At 47.0% G+C, this 22,720-nt stretch overlaps 2 protein-coding genes across 3 annotated transcripts in view; one reads left to right on the forward strand and one right to left on the reverse strand.

The window, feature by feature from the left end:
• The window catches only part of rsph14 (radial spoke head 14 homolog), a 998,814-nt gene that overhangs the window by 382,452 nt on the left and 593,642 nt on the right, over positions 1-22,720 (forward strand). The gene's annotated exons all lie outside the window — the stretch shown is intronic.
• Positions 1-22,720, reverse strand: part of gnaz (guanine nucleotide binding protein (G protein), alpha z polypeptide) — a 334,178-nt gene that overhangs the window by 233,254 nt on the left and 78,204 nt on the right. The window contains exons 2-3 of one of the 2 annotated variants that reach the window (XM_038793244.1): positions 5,027-5,060; positions 2,843-4,068 (exon numbers count right to left, since the gene is read on the reverse strand). In XM_038793244.1, the coding sequence (XP_038649172.1) occupies positions 2,843-3,565 (723 nt within the window). In that variant the 5' untranslated portion in view covers positions 3,566-4,068; positions 5,027-5,060. The remainder of the gene's footprint in view (positions 1-2,842; positions 4,069-5,026; positions 5,061-22,720) is intronic. The other variant, XM_038793238.1, reaches the window with a different exon arrangement.

Below are 22,720 nucleotides of genomic sequence, written 5' to 3' on the forward strand. Positions count from 1 at the left end.
CAACCACCTTGCATTTCTCATATGTCTTTCCTTCTTATTGTAACTTCCCAAGAGATATGTGTGAGCGGAGCTATATAGCTAAGCTGTTTAGAGCAATCTAGGCTTGGTTTAGGTGAAAATGTGGGGCGTGATCTACCGGCCACGCTGCACCCGAAAGGCAACGCGCCACGGTGCAACGTGGCCAGGAAATGCCCGGAGACCCTTCTCCTGAGATCTACCGAGCTTTCCACGCGTCGTGAGATCCCATTGTGGCCAAGATCACTTTTTGAAAATCTGCATAGAAGAATGAGACACAGCCCTGAGGTAACCAAGGCCTTGTGATCTGTCCCCATTGTCTTGGAAACCTTGGGCGAGTGCCATTCAGTACTGGTCCCCACAAATTGGGACCAGACGAAACGGCACTCGTGGGCGTCTCGCAGGGCATCGGAGGCCCCCAGGTTCATGCCCTTTGGGCAGGGTGGCGTCTTGGCACTGCATGTGCCAGCCTGGCATCCTTGTACTGCCAGCCTGGCACCACCACCTGGGTGCCAGCCTAACAGTGTCAAGGTACCCAGGTAGGACTGCCAACTGGCAGGGGCACTGTGAGGGTACCAGACTGGCATTTTTTGCACGGCGGTGATTGGGCCTGGGGGAGCCCTGTGTACATGAGGTGGGATGCTGCGGGGGCCAAGGAACCTTTTATAGGTGAGTTGCGGCTTTGGGGAGGTTTAAGGGTTGAGAGATTGGGATGCCATTTCTCGGTGCTGCGCGAAACACACGGCTAAACGCGCTCACTATGGGACATAGTTCCCATTTGGTTCGATCACGCCCATAGATACAATTAATTTGGAACTGAAACACCCAATATAATATAGACATGTTTGTTTTCTTTTCGTTTTGTTAAATCAATAGAAAAAATAGATAAATTGCTCAGAGTACTGGCAGTGATATAGTGGGCTTGTGACTCCTGTGCTGTAATTTCCATTATTCCACCAAGAGTAGTTGGAACAGGACTACAATAAATCATCTGGTTAGCCACAAAGGTTGAAAAATATCACACACACAACTCAGTCTTTCATACCCTCAATTTCTTTCCTATTATTTATCTTCCCAGTTCTGTTGGATTACACTATCTCCCTCCACTACCTCGGAGCTTCTGTCCTATATCTTAATCACACTGCAAAATAATGTTTAAAAGTAGTACTGTGGATTTTCTGTCTATGGATAGCTAATATTGATCACATGTGGTCTGTGTATTGGTACACATGGCATATCATAAACACCTAAAGATTGAAGTTTAACAAATGTATATAACCAGCTGAAGTTACAATACTGATGCTCGTTTACTTGACAGCTTCTGCACTAAATGATTTGTCATTTGCTGTACAGATTACATGCACAAAGTACCATCAAAGGATTCGACACTCATCAAATGACTCTTGAATTTATGTAAGATAGTGCAGCAGCATTTGGCAACCGGGGTTTAAGAGCTGATTAGCTGGTTGCTGGGAAATAGGAGATTGTCACCATGCTGCCCTGAAAAACTGGCACTATAGCAACCAGCCGCATTGGAACAAGCCACATGTAGGCAAGTGTTTGGGGAGGGGAGGAGAAAGATGGAAAGGACAGGAGAGAGGGGTTAGGAAGTCCACCTGTTTATTTGTTCTGTAACGTCTGTGGCCTCCAATTGCTACAGTAGAAATTGATCACAGTTTAATCCCTCATCCAAACTCATCCATTTCAGTAACCATGGAAATAGTTACTGCAATGTGTTGCACTAAAGGTCAGCTGACTCACAGAGAAATCTCTGTTCATCTAGCAAATAGTGCATTAAATATTCGATAAGAAACCAAAGTGTGCTGCTTAACTCTTTTAACAAGCAGAAAGTTAGATGTTGCACATTTGGCTTTGAATCAATCCAGGCGAAATATTAACCCAAAATAATTTAATAGAGCAGTCTTCCTTCTTGTGCAATAATGTTTCAAGGCCTGTAATGGGGCATTGGAGCACATCTTGAAAGTGATACTTTAAGTATATTCGAAACAATAAGAATGCAAAATAGTTTACCTAACTTAAAACAACTCACTTCAAATATCACATTTTTTAGGCAATTAGTTGTGAAGGCCCCGGAACTAAGTTACAGAGTTGATTTTTTTCCTGAAAAGTGTACATGCAGAACTTGGGACATGATTGTAACTCGGACTGGAACAGATGTGAGATTCCAGGGTTCGACTGAAGTTCAGGGAGCATCAGATTTTTTTTCCCCAAGAACAGCGCAGTTATAGCCTAGCTTTCTGCCAGCATTTTTGAAACCCAAAACCTTCATTAAATTGCATCCCATCTATTTAATGTGCTGACCTTTGATAAGCTTGCACAAAGAAGTAGTAAAATCTGAGCATGCTGTTGCAACAGTCTAATTGGCTGAAAGCTACACATTTTGACTATCCTAAGGACGATTGAGGAAATCCTCACAAGATACAGATTCCAGTCAACCCCTTCAGTATTGTGACAATTGAGCACTCATTGCTGTTATATGGCAGCAACTGTTTCAGTTAACAAAAAAAAGTTAAATAATTTACTCAGCTGAGACCATAATTTAATTATGATAAATAGACAGCTATCTAAGACGAAACAGACAAATAAGTATTGTAAGCATTAGTGAAACCTATGTTATTCTATATCTATTTTTCCTCAATTTCTGGTCTATTCCAGACAGCTACCTATTCATTAAACTAGCATCAAAATTATAATTGCTTACAAAAATAGAACTTGATGGAGCAGACTACAGGAATTGCACATGATGCTCACCAAAGGAAGGATCGAAAGCCTCATACTGACCAAGAAAGAAAAGGCATTTACTTACTGTTTGATTATCTTCATACAACTTCAGATCATATCCGCTCAGTTCCACGCAGAAAATTATTGCTGTTACCCCTTCAAAACAGTGAATCCATTTCTTCCGTTCAGACCGCTGCCCTCCTACATCCACCATTTTAAATGTCAGCTCCTTGAAAGTAAACTTGTTTTCCACTATGCCGGTGGTCATGTCCCTTGACCGCAGAATGTCCTCCACTGTTGGGATGTAGTCAGATGCCGCAATTCTGTCAAGATCATTCAGGTAGTAGGCTGCATTGTCTTCCAAGTGGTACTCGTTGGACCGGCAGAAGCACTCCTGGACGCCTGGGTCACCCCATAGGCGCTTCATTACCCCTAACAGTTCAGGTGTGATCTCTCCTTTGCTCTCAGCTGGCCCAGTCAGGGCAAATAGCTGAACAGCATCATAGGCTCTATCTGGGTTGTGGAATTCTATTTTGAGGGTAGCTAGTGCACGGATGATGCGTGTGAGAGAGTCGATAGCGTTGTAGATAATGAGGGGCTTGTATTCTTTGCATGCCTCCAAGTTGAACCCGCCGCTGTGGATAATTTTCATCTGTTTGACAATGGTGCTCTTTCCAGAGTTGCTGGTCCCCAGCAGCAGGAGCTTGATCTCGCGGCGCTGGCGCTGACTCTCTGAGCGTAGGTGCCGATCAATCCGCCTAGAGCGCCGGGCTGCCTCCTTCTCCTCAGAGCTTTGACGACATCCCATGTTCCTTCTGATGTGGTTGGCTGGAGGGAGACTGTACCTCTCAAAAACAGCAGTGTTTGCTGCAGGAGGCTTGTCAGGTGTACTGTGCACCTCACACAAAAGTAAAAGCAGCGACTGATGATCAAACAGGTAAGTACCAATTCAGTCAGTCCCAGCAGGGGTGAGCAAAGAAGTGCAGCATCCACTGATAGGTCCTCAATTCAGTAGATGTCATGGCATTCCCCTCCTTTTTGCAAGAAAGATGGCTCATTCCTGTTGCTGGAATGCTTTTCCCTTTTCTGCAATGTAGTTTGTGTCTTTAAATCTCTGTTCGACCGAAACATCATTATTTACTATCCATTCCTTCTGGAGGTGACTGATAGGTTCAGGTGGCTTCAGTTCCCTCTCACTTCGCTCTGTCTCTATCTTGGGAATGTTAGCAAGTGCACAGAAGAATTGCACAGCTCTCTGATTCTGTTACTTCAAACTTGAACAGTGTGCGTAACCATCAGTGACCAATTTATCTGCCAACAAAGCAAAGTGAACCATTAGAACTGTTTTCCTGTAGGTTCTGAACTGGCATGCTGATTATTTGAAAGAGAATAATTGGCTGTAAAGTATTTATGTACATTTACTAATCCCACAATAGAAAGGTGGTGAATTAAAAAAAGAAGTGATCTATTTTTATAACTTCCATGGGTTCAAGAGACACCTTTTTGTGTTCAGCTGAGGCATTTTCTCTTCATTCTTATGATACTGAATCGACACTCGATCAATGCAGTTACCTCTAAAATTGGAGACAGAATGAATTACAGCTGTAGGTGTGGAGACTGTGCAAGTTATACAAGCACTTGTCCTGATGAATGAGCCACTTGCATAGTCACTGACCCATTGCCAACTTAGAATTGAACAAGCCAGACTTTGAGCTTCGTGCCAGTAACCAAATGAGAAGTCCAGATAACGTTATAAATTCCAGGAATGGGTTGTTAAATCTATTCAAGACTAAGAGATCCAATTTTAACGAAGACGGGGGAGTCGAGTGTGTACTGCAGTCTCTAACCCAAGTTTGAGGCCTGGGGTATTGCAATTTCTGAGCTTCACTTCATCAGCATGCTGCGATCAGGGGCCTGTCCGAAGTAAGCAGAAGTGGCGAAGTGCCAGCGAGTTGCTCAGAGACCCAGTCCAAAGCAATTCTCGAGCAAATGGGAAAGTCATAGGGATGCGTTTTGGGAGGGAAGGGAAAGTCGAGCCTGGGGAAGGCCACAACTAGCTTTCCTTGTGGGGTCTGGTGGACCACTCCCAAAGCTCTGAGCCCCACAGAGGAAGGTTTGGCTTAACAGAGAGGGTCTCTTCTGTCTGCAGACATGCTTCAGTCTAGGGGAAAATCTACACCGGTTCCCCCACTCGGGCCTTGGTTAAAATACAATCAGAACCTATTAACATAATAGGATCCTGAGTTGCATCCATTCATGAGGCCCTTACCTGCATTAAACAGCCTCCTCACCTTCTGCAAAATCTGCAGATCAAAATGGGCAATGGCAGATTAGGGTCAGGTCACCAACAGTTAAGTAACATCATTGAGCAGATTGGGTTAAAAATCAGATCTGTGGTTATCGTCTGTAATGATCTAACAATCATATAATATTACTCATTATATATATTAATGATTGCATGATATAACAATTAAAAATATATTTTCAACGGCAACACCATAACATAGATCTAGGACCTCAAAGAATATGATTTTTTAAAAAGGAAAGTACAGAAATTTACTGCATTTCTTAAATGTGCTTTACTCGCCTCACAAATACCATATTTCTGATCAATACATACAAAGCACTTTGTTCTTTCTTTCTGAAGTGAAACATGGCAGAATTTCATTTGGTGCAGTAACGTCATAGGCAAGGCAGCCATCAATAATGAAGAACAATCAGCCTTCAATATCGCAGCAACAACTTCAGTGTGAAGGTGGGGATGGGAGGGAGGGGAGTTGGTGGAGGGTGAGGGAATCTTCCAGTTTTGGTATGTGAAGTTTAAAATGATGCAATTTTTAGAAAAATACAGATTGTACAAAATGTTACAAATTGTTTCTTTAATAATAGTGCCGCTGTTGTGAAAAGGTTGTTTGCCGCCTTTCACCCACTCATGATAGTATCTTGCAGTAGCTGAATTGAATTTAGTAATGTTCTCTTTTTTGAAATTGCTTTATTTCACACTGTGTGTTTTCATGGGTTTATTTATTTCAACAGTGCAGATGCTCAACTGTTTTATGTCTCCCCCATGCCCCCCAACCCCCCTGTAATAATAGGTACGAGATTGATTTGTTCAGATAAGCACAACAAAGCACGGCTGTTGTAATTTTTTTTCTTTTCCTGGAGCAACATCAAATGCTTTGAATTCTCTCCAGAGCTTCCTTAATGAATAAGATTGCTCTCACTGTCGAAACGTGGTTGAGGATTAGGTTAAGAATCCATGGTTGAAATTTGACAACAGTTGCCTGAACTAGCAGCTAAAACATAGTCACTTCCGATCGCCTGTAATGGCCTTACAGTTGTCTGCTCTCAGAAAGCTACTTCTATCAAAAACTTTCCCTCCTGATTTGTATATGGCAGGAGTCGTACAGCACGTAAGAAGGTGAATTGGCAACGTGTACAAGTTTTTAATATGAAGATTGGCTGACTCGTGGGCAGAAATGTTTGCAGAAAAAACCCCTATAAGCCTGACTCTGGGCACAGTTGAGCAAGATGGCAACTGATTAAGTTACATGTCCTTGAGTTATTGCAATCTCCAGAGAACAGGATTTGGCACCAAACTGATGTTTGAGCCATATTGAATTCAATGTGCATTACTTTGAATTCCAGTGCACTGTGTTTGTGTACTGTTTATACTCCGCTGTCTCGGCTTTGTATGTTTTTGGACCGCTTTCTAATTCATTAAGTATACATTGTAGCATATTTCAGTAGTTTAGGTTCTGCTTTTAAACACAGGCACAAGTTAAACTCCAGAACTGACCTTTTTTTAAATTTTCTTCAATTAAGGGGCAATTTAGCACGGCCAATCCTTGCACATCTTTTGGGTTGTAGGGGTGAGACCCACGCAGACACTGAGAATGTACAAACTCAACACAGACAGTAACCCGGGGCCGGGATTGAATCCAGGTCCTCGGCGCTACGAGGCAGCAGTGCTAACCACTGCGCCCCGGTGCCGGCCAAACTCCAGAACTGAATTTAAGCATCAATCATTTTTTTAAAAATCCCTTCATTGTTATACAGTTGTAAACTCTTGAATGATTTTTCGATTGCTACTTTCCTCCACCACAACAGTAACTAAGATTCCAAAAGTACCTCATTAGCTGACATCCCAAAGTGACGAAAGGCACTATCTGAATGCAAGTTGTTCTTTTGTACTTCCTTCATTTCAGTTTTTCATGGAAGGTGCCTGAACTGGTATTTTAATTTGCCACCTGCTCAATCATGTACACAGAAATGGAAGGTCAGGTTTGTTCAATGCTGAGAGCTAATGCTTTCGTCCAGCCGCATGCCTCCCCCAGCAGAGCAAGTAATAAAGACATTGAGTGAAAACCATTTTCCCAATATAAAGCTGCTTTTAGGATCAAAAGATGCAAAGGTCCTGTAACATTATACTGTTTTGAACGAAAAGGGTAACCAATTAAAGTAAATCAAATAAACGGAGCGACAATGTAACATTATAATCACATCAGGAGATACAGCCTCTGCACAGAGATTTATGGCAATTCGAATATCAAATGAAGCCTGCCCAGCCAGCTATGTGTTAAATAATGATGTTGTAATTTGACATGTTATATATAATCAATATTCTTACTATGTTCTGCCTGCAGCTTGACCTTTAGCACAGTTCTGAATGTCTACATTTCAAATCTAGCTCTCTTCAGCAAAACCTCAAAGGGTTATCATGCTATAACTAAGACACAGCAGCAGACTTACTACTTTTGCCCTCCAATCACGAAAAATTGGCAAACTAAAAATGTATTTAGACCTATGAGGGGCGGTAGAGGTGAATGTTTCCTTAAGTTTAATATAATGTAGTGTTAAGCAGGACGTTGCATTATTTTCCACCTGCAACCTGATTCGATTTCATGCTGCAGAGCATCACAAAAAAAATCATAAGCTGACAATCAGAACACGGAGAAGTGGCACAGGCGGACATGGAGGAGGTGTGGTATTATTGTCAGCAATGTTATTGAAATATATGTTCTTAAATGTGCCTAGAACAGAAGCATAAAATTAGATAATGCTGTTCCAGTAGTTTTTTGACCAGTATGACTGCATCCTTTATTTCTTTTCTCTCTATATCTATACAAGGAATGACTGGCTCCTGCTCCAGCTGTACCAGCATTGCAGCGAACACTCTCTTGACCTGTATTAACTGCAGCTGAATTCTCCGCCATGTGGTGGAGAATCGAGCGTCGGCCATAAAATGGGATCGGCACCCTGTTAAGATGCTCGCGTCCCCCGCTAGCAGCGGCTTCGAGGTTCATGCCCCGTGCCTGCAGGAGGATGCAAATCCATTTGTATCCTTTTAACAGGCTGGTCACCGGATTATCCAGGCCTGCACGGTTCTCCGGTCCTTTGGGCCATGTTTCATGTAGAAGAGAATTGGTGCAGGCATTTCCCAGCGTGGCCGTAACATGGTGGGCCAAGGCGGTAACCCTTTTAGGGAGTTGCTCCCAAAGTCCATCAAAGGGCCATCCTCTCCCACCGACAGTGCAAATCCTGCTCATCCCCCACACCAGACCCCAGCCCAGATATCCCCCACCATAGAGATCTCCACCTGAACCCCCCCCACCCCATAATAGAGACCTCACCAGAGACCCACCACATAAGAGAGATGCCTGCATGGAAGCCCCCCATAAGAGAGACCTCACCAGAGACACCGCCATAAAAGAGACCACTACTTGGAAGCCACCCATTTTGAAAAATTAAGGCTTTCAATTTTACCAGCTATTACAAAAAATTAAAATTTTACAAATCCACAGATACAACATTCAAGAATACAAAAAAAATACAAACCCACACAACCCATAACCTTGCCTTCCCAACCCCCCCTCCCCTCTAGCAATGGACAGTGTTAAGTTCCTTAAAGTAGGCAATGAAAGGCCACCATCTCCAGTAGAATCCCTCGACTGATCCCCTCACAATGTAGTTGACCTTCGCCAGGTACTGAAACTCCATTAGGTCCTCTAGCCATGTTGAGGCGCTGGGTGGGGTTGGAGACCTCCACCCCAGCAGAACCCGTCTCTGGGCAATCAACGAAGCGAAGGCAAGGACATCCACCTCCGTCCCTGTCTCCAGCCGACACCCAAATATGGCAACCAGAGGAAGGGGCTCCAATTCAACATTTAGAATCGCTGACATGGTGCAAAAGAAGGAGAACCAAAAGCTCACAAGTTTGGGACAGAAACAGAACATGTGCGCATGATTGGTTCGTCGGGCCCCCGGAACACCGTTCACACCTATCGTCCACCTCCAGGAAAAAAAGCTCTCATCTTCGCCTTAGTCAGGTGTGCCCTAAACACTACTTTGCACTGGATCAAGCCCAGCCTCACGCATGAAGACATGGAGTTCATCCTGCGAAAGGCCTCACTCCAAACCTTGTCATTTACTATGGGCCCCAGTTCCCCTCCCACTTCGTGTTCACCCCATCCACCAGGCTCATTTCCTCTGACAGGATCCGCCTATAGCTGCTAGATGCGCTACCATCCTTCAACCCCGCAAGTGAAAGAATGTCCTTTCATAAGAAACGTTGGCTGCGTCTCATGGAATGTTGGGAAGGCCTTCTGTACAAAATTCCGAACCTAGGGATATCATATTTCACCATCAATTCCTCCAAGCAGACAATTCTCCCTTCCAGAAATAAGTATCCTAAACTCACCAGCCCAAACAGGTGGTTGGTACAAATGGGGGCCAACTTTAACAGAGACCCAAGCATAAAATGTGGGCTGAACTGTCTCCATATCCTCAAAATCAATATGACCACCGGACTCGTAGAATAATCTGTTGCCGAAAACGGGAACAATGCCATCACCAGAGTGCGCAACCCAGACCTCTGACATGACCTCACCCCAACCTGCACCCAAGCGGCCCCTGGGTTTCTGTGGTAAACCACTGTATTGTTTTATACCTGCTGTATGTAACATGACTGGGCTTGCCCCTGCTGGCTCCGCCTATGGCTCCTCCCCTTGGGCTCAGGTATAAAGGTGGCCAACCGCCGGCCCTGCCTTCAGTCTGGGGCCGGCTGCCAGCAGGTATCTTTAAGCTAATTAAAGCCACAGTTTCACTCTTGTTCTCTGTCATTATTGATGGCACATCAGTTGCTACACAAACCCAGCACCTTTTCTATGTTGGCTGCCCAGTAATAGAAAAGCAAATGAGGTAATATCCGTCTTTCTGTAAAATTGTCCGACAAATTCTAGGAATCTACCCGCCTTTATAAAAGATGCTATCAACTTATTAACCCTCCCAAAAAAGGATTTAGGGAGGAAGGCAGGAAGATATTGAAAAAGAAACAAAAACCGTGGAAGAATATTCATTTTGCTAGACTGGACACGCCAAGGTCAGGGGAAGGTTATCCCACCAATCCAGATCAGACTTGACTTACTCACCAGACTGGTGCAGTTCAATGGAGCTGGGCCCAGTCCCAGGTCACTTGGACACCTAGATACCTGAATCGTGATCTGGCAAGGCGAAAGGGAAGCACACCCAGGTTGGCTCCCCATCCGATGGGGTCCACCAGAAAATGCTCACTTTTTCCTAGATTCAACTTGTATCCCGAAAAAGAGCCAAAGCTCTTCAGTAGATCCATTATATCACCCATTGTGAGGTCTGGGTCTATCACATGAAGCAGTAAGTCATCAGTGACACGTTGGCACTCTACACTCCACTCGTGCCCCCCCCCCCCAACTATCCCCTTCCACTTTCTCAAAGCCATAGCCAGGGGCTCAATCGGCAATACAAATAGGAGGAGAGACATTGGACATCCCTCACCCGTTCCCCTTCCCAACTCAAAGTACCCTGAACTCAGAGTGGTACACAAAATAGCAAGAGGACCTTATACAGTAGACGAATCCGTGAAACAAACTTTGGGCCAAGACCAGTCCTCCCCAAAACTGTAAACAGGTACTTCCATTCCACCCTATCAAATGCCTTCTCAGCTTCCAAAGACACAACCACCTCTGGATCAGGCCCCGCAGGCAGGGAGAGAACTACATTTAACAGTCACTGGATGTTAGACGACAGCTGACAGCCCTTAACAAAAGCCTGCCTGAACTTTATCTATCACCCCAGGGAGACAAGGCTCTAAACTCATTGCTAAAACCTTGGCCAATACCTTGACTCCAACATTCAGCCTTGAATTAGGACAGTATGACCCATGGATCACAGGATCCTTGAGTTTTTTCAACAGAAGAGAAATCGATGCCTGCACTGGTGTCGCCGGAAGGGAGCCCCGGATCAGAGAGTTCTCAAACATTTTTCTTTAATGTAAACTTAGATTACCCAATTCATTTTTTCCAATTAAGGGCAATTTAGTGTGGCTAATTCACCTACCCTGCGCATCTTTGGGTTGTGGGGGCGAAACCCACGCAAACACGGGGGAATGTGCAAACTCCACATGGACAGTGACCCAGAGCCGGGGTAGAACCTGGGACCTCGGTGCCGTGAGGCAGCAGGGCTAACCACTGCTGCCCTAGAGAGTTCTCAAACATGTCCACCAGCAACGTGACCAACTGTCCAGCAAACTTCACCCGAAACCCATCCGGCCCTCAGGCCTCACCTGTTTGCATCTGCCCGATAACTGCTAAGACTACCCCAGGACCTAGCGGTGTCTCCAACTCTTCACACTTCCCCTCCCCACCACAGGAAATTCCAGACCTTCTACGAATGCCAATATATCCAACCCCTCACTGGTGGCTCCAACCTGTAAAGATTCTAATAAAAAGCCTGAAATGCACCGTTAACTCTGTTTGGGGAATTTACATGGGCTGCTTTTGCTGCCTGAGCCAGCAGGTGTTGCAAAGGTGAGTTTTAAAGCAGAGATTTTTTTCACTGGCTCTGTCTGGACTGCTCTCTAGCTTCCAGTCAGCGGCCTCTGGAATAGGGGGTTTCCAGGCAGAGGTCCCTGTAATGGGGGGCTTTCAGGAAGGATTTTCTGTTGTGTATGGCATCCAGGCAGGGGTCTTTCTTATGGTCGAGGGCTCTCTTATAGAGGGGGGGCGCGATTCTCCGCAAATGCGGCGAGTCGTAAAGGCTGCCGTGAAACTGGCCGTGTTTCACGGCAGCCTCCGCGCCCCCTCCCAGGACCCGATTCTCCCCCCCGCGTGGCAAGCGTCACGTCAGCTGCGCATGCGCGGATGACATCATCATGCAGATGCGTCAAACCTGCGCATGCGCGGGCCGTCATGCCCCTCAGCCGCCCCGCGGACTGATCCTGCGGGGCGGCGGAGGAACAAATAGTGCGCAGGTATCGGACCCGCTGCCCGCGATCGGTGCCCACCGATCGCAGGCCCATGCCACCCTTGGCACGGCCGTGGTGGGGCCGTGCCAATCGGTGCCATGGTTGTCCGGGACGGCACTTTGCGGCCGTTTTCACGAACGGTGAGAGCAGGTGTGATTGCGTTCATGAAAACGGCCGTAAAGGCCTGGGAACTCGGCCCATCGGCCTGGGGAGAATCGCTGTTCGCCGTAAAAAACGTCGAGCAGCGATACGTGTCGTGGGGCGGCCGTGGGGGGGGGGGGGAGAGAATAGCGGGAGGGCGGGAAAAATGTCGGGAAGGCCCTCCCGCTATTCTCCGACCCATCGTGGGCAGCGGAGAATCGCGCCCGGGATTTCTGGTGGGAGACTTCCTTATGGGGGTGTCTCTGGTGAGAATCCCAAATGCAGAGGTCTCTCTTATGGGGGCCACTGGTGAATGAATCGGTGCGGGGGGGGAGATACTGTGGGGGGTTGAGGGAAGGAGTAACCCAGAAAATCCTGTTGTGGGGGTGAGGGAATTGCGTTTCCGGGGGAGACGGGGACCCAGCCACCGCACCTCACCATCGGGTCGCCCGCTGAAAATGGTGACCTAAAAGAGGGATTCATGACGGAAACCCTCGCAATCCCTGCCATACATACATTTGCATAGCAAGGGACAGTGCATCACCTCTGATTTGTACTCCTAGTGCAAGGGCAAATCAGAGGCGATTCATATGCGGCAGAAATATATAGGGCGAGATTCTCCATTGCCTGACGTTGATATCGTAATCGGCGATCAGGTGGAGAACTGACACCGAAATTGGGGCCAGCGCCCGGTTTCACGCTGGTCAGCCATGCTCTGCCCCCTCCGAAATGGCACCATCGCGTCACGCGCTGTGCGCCGTTGCAACGGCACTGCCGCATCATCAGCCGCCCCTTCCATGATGCTCCGCCCACGATGGGTTGAGTTTCCGAATGCGGGATATGTGTGGCCTCAGCTGTGGAGGACCCCGGCGTAGCGGCTGCAGACTGTGTCCAGCGCCACCACACTTGACCGGGATACATGTCGCTGGCCGGAGGGGCTTCCATGAGGGGTGGGGTGACTAGTGGGGGTGGTCAGGGGGTGGACTGTGAGGTCGTGCTTGGCGGATCGGATCGGTGCACGGCCGGCGCCATGTTGTATAGCACGACCGCTGCAGGTCGTTAGCCGTGCGCATGCGTGGCCAGGGACCCGGCCATTCTCCGGCCGTTTTCGGCACGGGAGCGGGGAGTTTCATCCACCGCCGGTGCTAGCCCTCACCTGTCCTGAAATCGGTGAGGGGTTGCCGCCGATTATTTGGTCGTAAAAGACCACACATGCTCCGCTGGCATCAGCACTTAGCCGTTGAAACTGGGAATCCAGCCTCTAGTGTCCCAAGTAGAGAATTCCAGCATAGGTTTCCTCCACATTTCCAATGAGTTTACTGGGTGGAGAGAGAGTATCTAATTTATCATTATAATTTAATTATTTTTACTATTTCGGGAGCCTGCCCATCAGGCCCTCTATTATAACTGTCTGGACTGTGATGTGACCATCAATTCACTAGACACACGATTGGAAGTAAACTGTGGTTTTAATAGTTGCATATTACTGCTTGTTGCTATACTTGTTGTTATATTTTTATATTTTCTGTAAAAAATTCCAATAAAAAATTTTTTTTTTTTAAAAACTGTGGTTTTAATAGTCTTACAACTGAGCCAGCCTACGACCAGAGGAACGGAGTGCAGGCTTACGGCTGCAGCACTTTATACTTCCAGTTAATGGGAGGAGCCATGGGCGGAGCCAAGGTTGAAGCCCAGTACAGCTCCTCATCTTCCCCTATGGGCAGAGCCGCACAACGGCTCACATACCGAGCCCACAAGGCCATAATACAACGCAATGCAATACAGTGTGAATTACAATGCAGTATAATTCACCACAGACTGTTAGAAGTAGTTGCTGATTAAAGTCCTCTGTGTTTTTTCTGTTACTATTGTTGATTTTGAGAATATTGTTGAACATCAAAAATGATTTGAGTTTGGAAGAGTCACTGACGTGTTGAAAGAGCTGAAAGAACAGTGATACTTGTAATGAGGATAATGGCTGATGGTTAATAGGTTAATGGCTCTATCCAATAATGCTAATTGAGCTGCCTCACAATAGTGGGTCTCTGCAAACCGTTACCACCATTTGTCCTGATGGGAAAATTAGCATGCACTTGTTATAACATTTTCAACAGTGATTGGAAATATTGGGAGAAAACATTGAGCTTTTATTTAACAGGATGCTGATGTTGATCTGCTTCCTTTGAAAATGTATTCAAACCTGTCAAAAGATTATTTTTTTCATCTCATCATTCTCAGACTGACCTCCAATGAATTCCTCACTGCTTCTCCCCATCTAAGGAAAACCATTTTCTGTCAGCTGAACAAATTTGAAGTGAAGTGACCTGCAGGTCATTGCTGATGTTATCATAATTGACAGGGGAACATTTGTTTACAAAATATTTGCTGGCTGACATAAAAAACCTAAGAACAGAAGAATCTTTTCAAAGTAACTCAAACTTGCATGAGTAACATGAACTTGTTGGAATGCAAGTTTAAATTGATAAATACTTTTAAAAACCCATTTTCCAATGCAGCATTCACAGAGCACTGAAAATCGATACTTTTAGAATTGCTGATCGTCTGTCTGTTGTTCTCTTTACAGGGTGTTCTCTCAATACTCCCATTTCATGTGCCCATCAGGCTGAGGTTACACCCCAGGATGAGTGGGCATGTCCTTGTGTGCATTATTTCTCATAAATTAATGCCCTTTGGAAGGAAGCCAAACCAAAGAAGGAGGTGTCTTCTGGTAGGGAGGGAGAGGCAATTTGAGGCAGGATTCTCTGGAAAGATTGTGGTTGTGAGTGAGAACTGCCACGAGCTTCCCAGCGCTCGGCGAGGCCGGCAACACTATTCAATGTTAATTGGTCCACTTAACAAGGCCCCATGGGCTGCTCACCTCAAATGAACGCTCGGCAACCGATTCACTGGCACCGCACTTGCCAGCCCCCCGCTAACAAGGTTGAGTAGCAAATAAGCAGCACTTGCGAAGCCAACCCCAACAAGCTCGCAACAATGGCACCCAGGAGACCGGCCCCAAGATTCAGGAATGCTGATCTGGAGAGGCTGCTAGATGCAATGGATGTCCTGTTCCCCCGAGGTTCTTGGAGGATCAGTCACGGGGCAGCCAGTGCTGCCTCGGACAAGGTAGCACGGTAGCACAGTGGTTAGCACCGTGGCTTCACAGCGCCAGGATCCCAGGTTCAATTCATGGCTGGGTCACTGTCTGTGTGGAGTCTACACATTCTCCCCATGTCTGCATGAGTTTCCTCCGGGTGCTCCGGTTTCCTCCCACAGTCTAAAGACGTGCCGGTTAGGTGGATTGGCCATACTAAATTTCCCTTAGCGACCAAAATGTTTAGGAGGGGTTATTGTGTTACTGGGATAGGGTGGAAGTGAGGGCTTAACTGGGTCAGTGCAGACTCGATGGGCCTCCTTCTGCACTGTATGTTCTATATTCTATGTACCCAAGCAGGTGCCTGAATGTGGCGACTAGGGGCTTTTCACAGTAATTTCATTGCAATGTAAGCCGACTTGTGACAATAAAGATTATTAATTAATTATTATTAAAAGAAAGTGGCAGCTGTGTGCGCGAGGAAAATTGGTCTCTAGTGCAGAAAAAAGGATGGAGGTTGTAATGAACTCCAATTGGCTTTATTGGTTGGCCAATTGGAGTATGAGCTCACTCAATGATAGCTCATTGAGGGGGTCCATATAATCACCTGTGTAGGCTTTGTGAGCCAGTCTTAAGTTGACTGGACTGCTAGCAGCACTGTTTGTAGCTGCTCCTGTAATATCGTTATTGTAAATAAATATTGGTGTGGTGACAGAACTCCTGCCTCCCGTGGATTACTGCAGTGGCGACGAGGTAAACTACGAATTTTGCGGAGACCAGCTGCCGCACTCGGAGGGTAAGCCTTGCCATTTTAAAAATGCCGTTTTTTGGGAGGTTAGAGACATTCGACCCGGCTATTGAGGACTGGTCCCAGTATGTGGAGAGAATGTGTTACTTCTTCCGGGCAAATGATATACTGACGGACGAAAGGAGACGGCTTAACCTGCTATCGGCGTGCGGACCCTCCGCTTTCGCCATTATACGTAGTCTGACTTATCCCGATGCGCCGGACACGAAAACTTTCCAAGAAGTAACGGAATTGGTGAAAGAGCACTACGACCCAAAACCACCCCTCATTTTGCGTAGGGACAGATTCTACACAGCGAAGCGGGAAGACAGGGAGTCAGTCACGAATTTCTTGACCCGTCTGAGAAGGCTGGCGGAAAAATATGAGTTCGGCCCGACGCTAAATGAAATGCTTCGGGACCGGTTAGTGTGTGGTATAAACGACCTCACAATACAGAAACGCCTGTTGGCGGAAACGGAGCTAGACTGCAGGCAGGCGTTACAGCTCGCACTGTCCCTAGAAAAGGCAGCAAGTGGGGCGCAGGAACTACAGGGCACGCCAATGGAGGTGGATACCTGTGAGAGGGACTACCACAACGGGTCCTGCTACCAGATAGCCGCTTTCAGGAAAAACCTGAGGAATAGAGGGAAAAAGGAAAACCCCAGAACTGCCCCCAGGTCTGCCAGGACTAACTGGAGACAGAGGGAAGTACCGGCTGAGGCTCCCCCAACAGAGAAGGACCGTTTCTGGCACCAGACAGAGTGGGGTAACGACAGAAACCCTAGAAGGAGGTGGCAAAAGAGGAATAGCCAGTGGGGACGCAGGGAAGTACACAACCTAGACGCCCCATCCTCCTCCGAAGGGGAACAATTATATAATATTACAACTAAGAAAGCAGAACCCATTAGGATTACCCCACGGGTGAACGGGCGGCCGACAATAATGGAAATAGACACGGGTGCGGCCGTATCAGTAATGGGAGTGGCAACATTTAGAAAAATCAAAGATGGACTCCAGCCACTAACCCTAACAAAAACATCGACAAAACTTAAAACCTACACGGGGGAACCCCTGGAAGTTCTAGGCACGACTCATGTACCTGTGGAATATGAGAAACAATTGCTCAGATTACTGTTGACGATAGTAGAGGGCTCCGGACCGAGCTTAATTGGACGGAAGTGGCTGAAAGACCTAAAATTAGATTGGATGAAGATTTTCCAGAGTGGAAGTGGGCAGTTGAGTGGAGTACTCCAAAAATACCCGGAGGTCTTCCAGGAAGGTTTGGGGGAAATCATAGGCGCCAAAGAAACTTTGCACGTGGACCCAGAAGCCCTTCCGAAATTTTGTAAGGCCAGGCCGGTACCTTTTGCATTAAGGAAGAAAGTAGATGACGAAATAGAAAAGTTACGGCGCGATGGCATTATCAGACCAGTACAGTTCTCGGAATGGGCAGCGCCGGTGGTACCAATTTTGAAGCCAGACAGCTCGATACGTCTCTGTGGAGATTTCAAACAGACAGTAAACAAATACGCACTGCTGGACAAATACCCAATCCCGAAAATAGACGACCTATATGCCAAATTGGCAGGTGGGCTTTTGTTCACGAAACTAGACATGAGCCACGCCTACCTGCAGTTAAAACTGGACAAGGGCTCCCAGAAGTTCGCTACGATCAACACCCTGAAAGGCCTTTTTCGTTATACTAGGCTACCTTTTGGAGTGTCATCAGCCTGCGCTATATTCCAGCGTACGATGGAAAATATTCTGCAGGGACTACTGCAGGTGGCGATTTATTTGGACGATGTCTTAATCACGGGTAGGACAAACAGGGAACACTTAAGGAACCTGGAGGAAGTGCTCAGGCGGTTCGCAAAGGCAGGCGTGCGGCTAAAAAGGGAAAAATGTGTTTTTCTGGCCCCACAAGTGACGTACCTGGGATATAAAGTAGACGAGTCAGGCTTACACCCATTAGAAGACAGAGTAAGGGCAATAAAAGAAGCCCCAGCTCCCACCACGGTACAGCTGTTACGATCATTTCTAGGGTTGGTAACCTATTATGGAAAATTTATTGAAAATAGGGCGTCCATCCTAGAACCCCTCCACCAGCTACTAAAAAAGGAGCAAGAATGGAAATGGTCCACCCGCCAAAACCGAGCATTTAGGGACATTAAGGAACAGCTGTCATCCGAAAATGTCCTAGAGCTTTATGACCCAAGGAAGGAGTTGGTGGTCATTTGTGATGCATCCCCCTATGGGGTAGGAGCCATCTTAGCCCATAGAGGAAGGAATGGGGAAGAACGGCCAATAGCCTATGCTTCGAGGACCTTGGCGATGGCTGAGAGGAAGTATGCCCAAATCGAGAAGGAAGGACTGGCGGTGATATTCGCAGTAAAACAATTTCACCAGTATCTGTACGGGCGGAAATTCACCATAGCGACGGACCATAAGCCGTTATTAGGGTTATTAAAAGAAGACAAGTCAATACCCCGATTGCATCAGCTAGAATCCAACGCTGGACGTTGCTACTGGCGGCATATAGATACGTTCTGGAGCACAGACCGGGAACGCGAGTAGCACATGCAGATGCTTTGAGCAGACTTCCCCTCCCGGACACTCCGCCTCAAATACCAAAAGTAGAGGAGACCGTAATGACTCTAAATTTTTTGGACACCCTACCAGTAGACTCACAACATATTCGGTTGTGGACGCAAAAAGACCCAGTTTTAGCCAAGATGAAGCATTTACTGCTAACAGGGGAACTGGAAAGACCAGTGGAGCCCCAGATGCACCCATACTGGAGCAGAAGGGACCAAATAACCTTAGAAGACGGTATCCTATTATGGGGAGCCCGGGTAATCGTCCCAGCTCAGGGCCGTCAGGCAGTCTTAACTGAGTTACATCACGGACACCCAGGGGTGTCTAAAATGAAGATGCTAGCTTGAAGCTACGTTTGGTGGCCAGGTTTGGACACAGACATAGCAGCCTTGGTACGTCGGTGCCAGGAGTGCCAACAGGGGCAAAGAGTGCCACCAGCGGCGCCATTACACCCGTGGGAATGGCCAGGCAGACCGTGGACCCGCCTGCATATTGACCACGCCGGCCCTTTCATGGGCTCAATGTTTTTGGTGATAGTGGACGCCCACTCCAAATGGTTGGACGTCCACCGGGTAAACATGGCAAGCACAGCATCGACAATTGAAAAGCTCAGGGCCTCGTTTGCATGGACTTCCGGAGGTATTGGTGACGGACAACGGAACGGCATTCACAAGTGGGGAATTTGGAAAATTCCTGAAGGAAAACGGAGTCCGTCACATCAAAACGGCCCCTTACCATCCAGCAACCAACGGCCTGGCAGAGAGAGCGGTCCAGACACTTAAAGCGGGACTCAAGAAGCAGCCGGCAGCGTCAATAGACACAAAGCTCTCCCGCTGGCTGTTTGATTACAGGACCACACCCCATTCTACAACGGGCATACCGCCAGCTGAACTCTTAATGGGAAGGGGGCTGCGAACGAGGCTGAGTCTCCTTTTCCCAAATTTAACGGGGAAAGTGGAGAAACAACAGGAGGCCCAACGCAGGGGGCATGATAATAGTTGGCAGCAGAGACATTTCTAGGTGGGGGCACCGGTTTGGGTCAAGAATTATGGGAATGGACCAACGTGGGTCAAAGGCACGGTAGAGTCCTAAACAGGGCCCATATCCTATGAGGTTTCAATAGGAGGTAAGGTGCTGAAGAAACACCTAGACTAAATAAGGGCAGCGGAACCACACCTGGAGGCATGCGAAGCAGGACCGCCTCAAGCTGGGATAGCCCAGACGGAAAGGATTCCCACACCCCAGCCCCGAGCAATTTCTCCAGACCCCGTCATCCAGTCATCAGAGTCGGAGATGGACACACTCGACGAGGCCGCCGCGGCACCTCTCCCCGAGGAGGAGGAACAACTTCCAAGGAGGTCGTCAAGGAAAAGACGGGCACCTATAAGGGACACCCCGCCCACTTCGGGGAACGACCCCGCGGACGACACAGAGGTGACAGACCCAGACATGAGGAGCAGGAAGAAGCTCAGAGGAATGGCAGCTGGCAGGAATTCCTCGGACCTTGGGAGGGAGGGGTGTAATGAACTCCAATTGGCTTTATTGGTTGGCCAATTGGAGTATGACTCCCTCAATGATAGCTCATTGAGGGGGTCCATATAATCACCTGTGTAGGCTTTGTGAGCCAGTATTAAGTTGACTGGACTGCTAGCAGCACTGTTTGTAGCTGCTCCTGTAATATCGTTATTGTAAATAAATATTGGTGTGGTGACAGAACTCCTGCCTCCCGTGGATTACTACAGAGGTTGTGTCCCGGGAGTGGTTGCGGAGGACCAAACAGGCTTCGTAAAGGGCAGGCGGCTTTCTAGCAATATAAGGAGGCTGGCGAATGTGATTTTGACCCCGTTAGGCACTCAGGTACTGGAGGTAATGGTGTCCATGAATGTGGAGAAGGCATTCGACCAGGTGGAGTATCGCCACTCCACCTTGTCGAATGCCTTCTCTGCATCCCTGAGGTCCAGGGAAGGTTTGGGCTGAAGATTGTGGGATGGGTGCACCTGTCATGTGTTGCACCGAGGGCGAGTGTGCAGACAAATGACATGGGTTCATGGAATTTTGAATTAAACAGGGGAGCAAGGCAGGGATGCCCGCTGTTGCCACAGCTGTTTGTGCTGGCTTTAGAGCCTCTGCCAATGGCTCTTAGGGGCTCGGCAGAGTGGCGAGGAATTACAAGGGAACGGAGGGAGCATCGGGTGTCGCTCTATGCAGATGACCTACTGTTGGGGAAGTTTGAGGTGTTCTTGGGGTATAAGTTCAATGAAGGAAAAAGCAAAGTGTTCCCGGTGAATGAGTTGGGACAGTGAGCCAATTTAGGGGGGATGCCATTTAAGGTGGCTAGAGACAGGTTTAGATACCTGGGGATTCAGGTAGCAAGGGAATGGATGATGCTTCACAAATGGAATTTAACAAAACTGGTGGAGGAGGCTGGGGAGGATCTCAAGAGGTGGGACATGCTGCACTCGACTTTGGCGGGGAGGGTCCAAGTGGTGAAGATGAACATTCTGCCGAGGTTCCACTTCATTTTCCAGACAATCCTGATTCTTGTACCATAAGCCTTCTTTTGGAAACTGGACACAATTATTTCGGACTTTGTCTGGGCAGGGAAGGTGCCAAGGGTTAAGAGGACCCTGTCACAGAGACAGAAGCATCAAGGAGGGTTGACGTTTCCAAACCTGCTGCATTTCTATTGGGCGGTAAATGTGGAAAAGCTGAGGCGATGGTGGGAAGGAGAGGGGTTCGGATGGAGGAGGAAATCTGTAGTGGCCCAGCTTAAGGTGACAGTAGCATTGCCAACAGGCAGCCCGGGGTTACAGTCCACAGTGAAGATTTGGATCCAGTTGAGGAGGCACTTCAGGGTAGAGGATATGTCAGTGTTAAGGCCATTGTGTGAATATCACGGGTTTGAGCCAGGGGAGGTTTAGATGGCACGTATCGGAACTGGAGTGTGTAACAATATGGATATTGTATGGGAGATCAACAGTTAAGAATTTTCTGTAAATACATCTAAGCACCAGATGATGCTCAAGAGCACATGAGATCACGTGGCAATCCTTGGTTCTGGGAGAAGGTGTTTAGGCGTGAGAGAGAGTAGTCATGTATTTGAGAGTTCTGTCGATGTAGTTACAGCATAGTTTATTTTAGCAACCTTTGTACTTAGGAATATGTTCAAATCTAGTTTAAAGTAGTGATAATAAATTAGATTTGTTAATTAACATAGCTTGATGTTCTTTGTTGAACACTACACATTCAAGCCATTCTTACAAAGAAAACAGAGAATATCACATGGTACCAGGTGATGTATAATAGAAAAGTTTTGAGAAAAAAAAATCTCTATGCAGAGAAAGAAGAAAAAAAAAATCTACCAGGCCCTGATCGCAACTACCTCATGGAAGCCAGTAATGTCGGAAAAAACTGCCTAGTCAAAGAGAAAGGGAGGGTTTGACAACGCCAAAGCAAATCCGGACATCGGATAAAGTTGATGTTAACTGTAAAAATTTCAAATTGTTTGAATTATATATCTCAGCCTAGGTCCTCGAAGCGGCCAGAGAAAAATAGTGCTGTTCCTAACAATGGCTGGACCCCAAGCTTTAGAAATATTTAACTCATTCCTTTTTGAGGATCAGGATGAAAAAATAAATACAACAAAGTTATCGAAATGTTCGACAAGCATTGCGAACATCAGGTAAATGAAACGTTTGAGAGATATATTTTCAAGAAAAGAGTCCAGAAAGCAGGTGAAACACTTGACTGCTCTATTACAGATCTCAGGCTTAAAGCACAGACCTGTAATTTTTCAATATTATTTGACTCCCTTCTGCGTGATCAGATTATATTTGGTGTTAAAAATGAAAAGCTGTGTGAACGATTACTCAATCAAAGTTAACATTGGAAGATACAATTAGTATATGTCGTGCAGGCGAACTTGCTGAAAATCAATATTCTGAAATGTTGGTCCGTGAAAGTGGCGGAAAAACGAACAAATGGCTGACACCATTGATGCTGTGGCACACTTGAAAAGCAGCGCGTTCCAGACATGTCCATTTTGTGCATGATGCCACGAGCGTCA

The sequence above is a fragment of the Scyliorhinus canicula genome, chromosome 1 (genome assembly GCF_902713615.1).
Source record: "Scyliorhinus canicula chromosome 1, sScyCan1.1, whole genome shotgun sequence".
NCBI classification, from domain to species: Eukaryota; Metazoa; Chordata; class Chondrichthyes; order Carcharhiniformes; family Scyliorhinidae; genus Scyliorhinus; species Scyliorhinus canicula.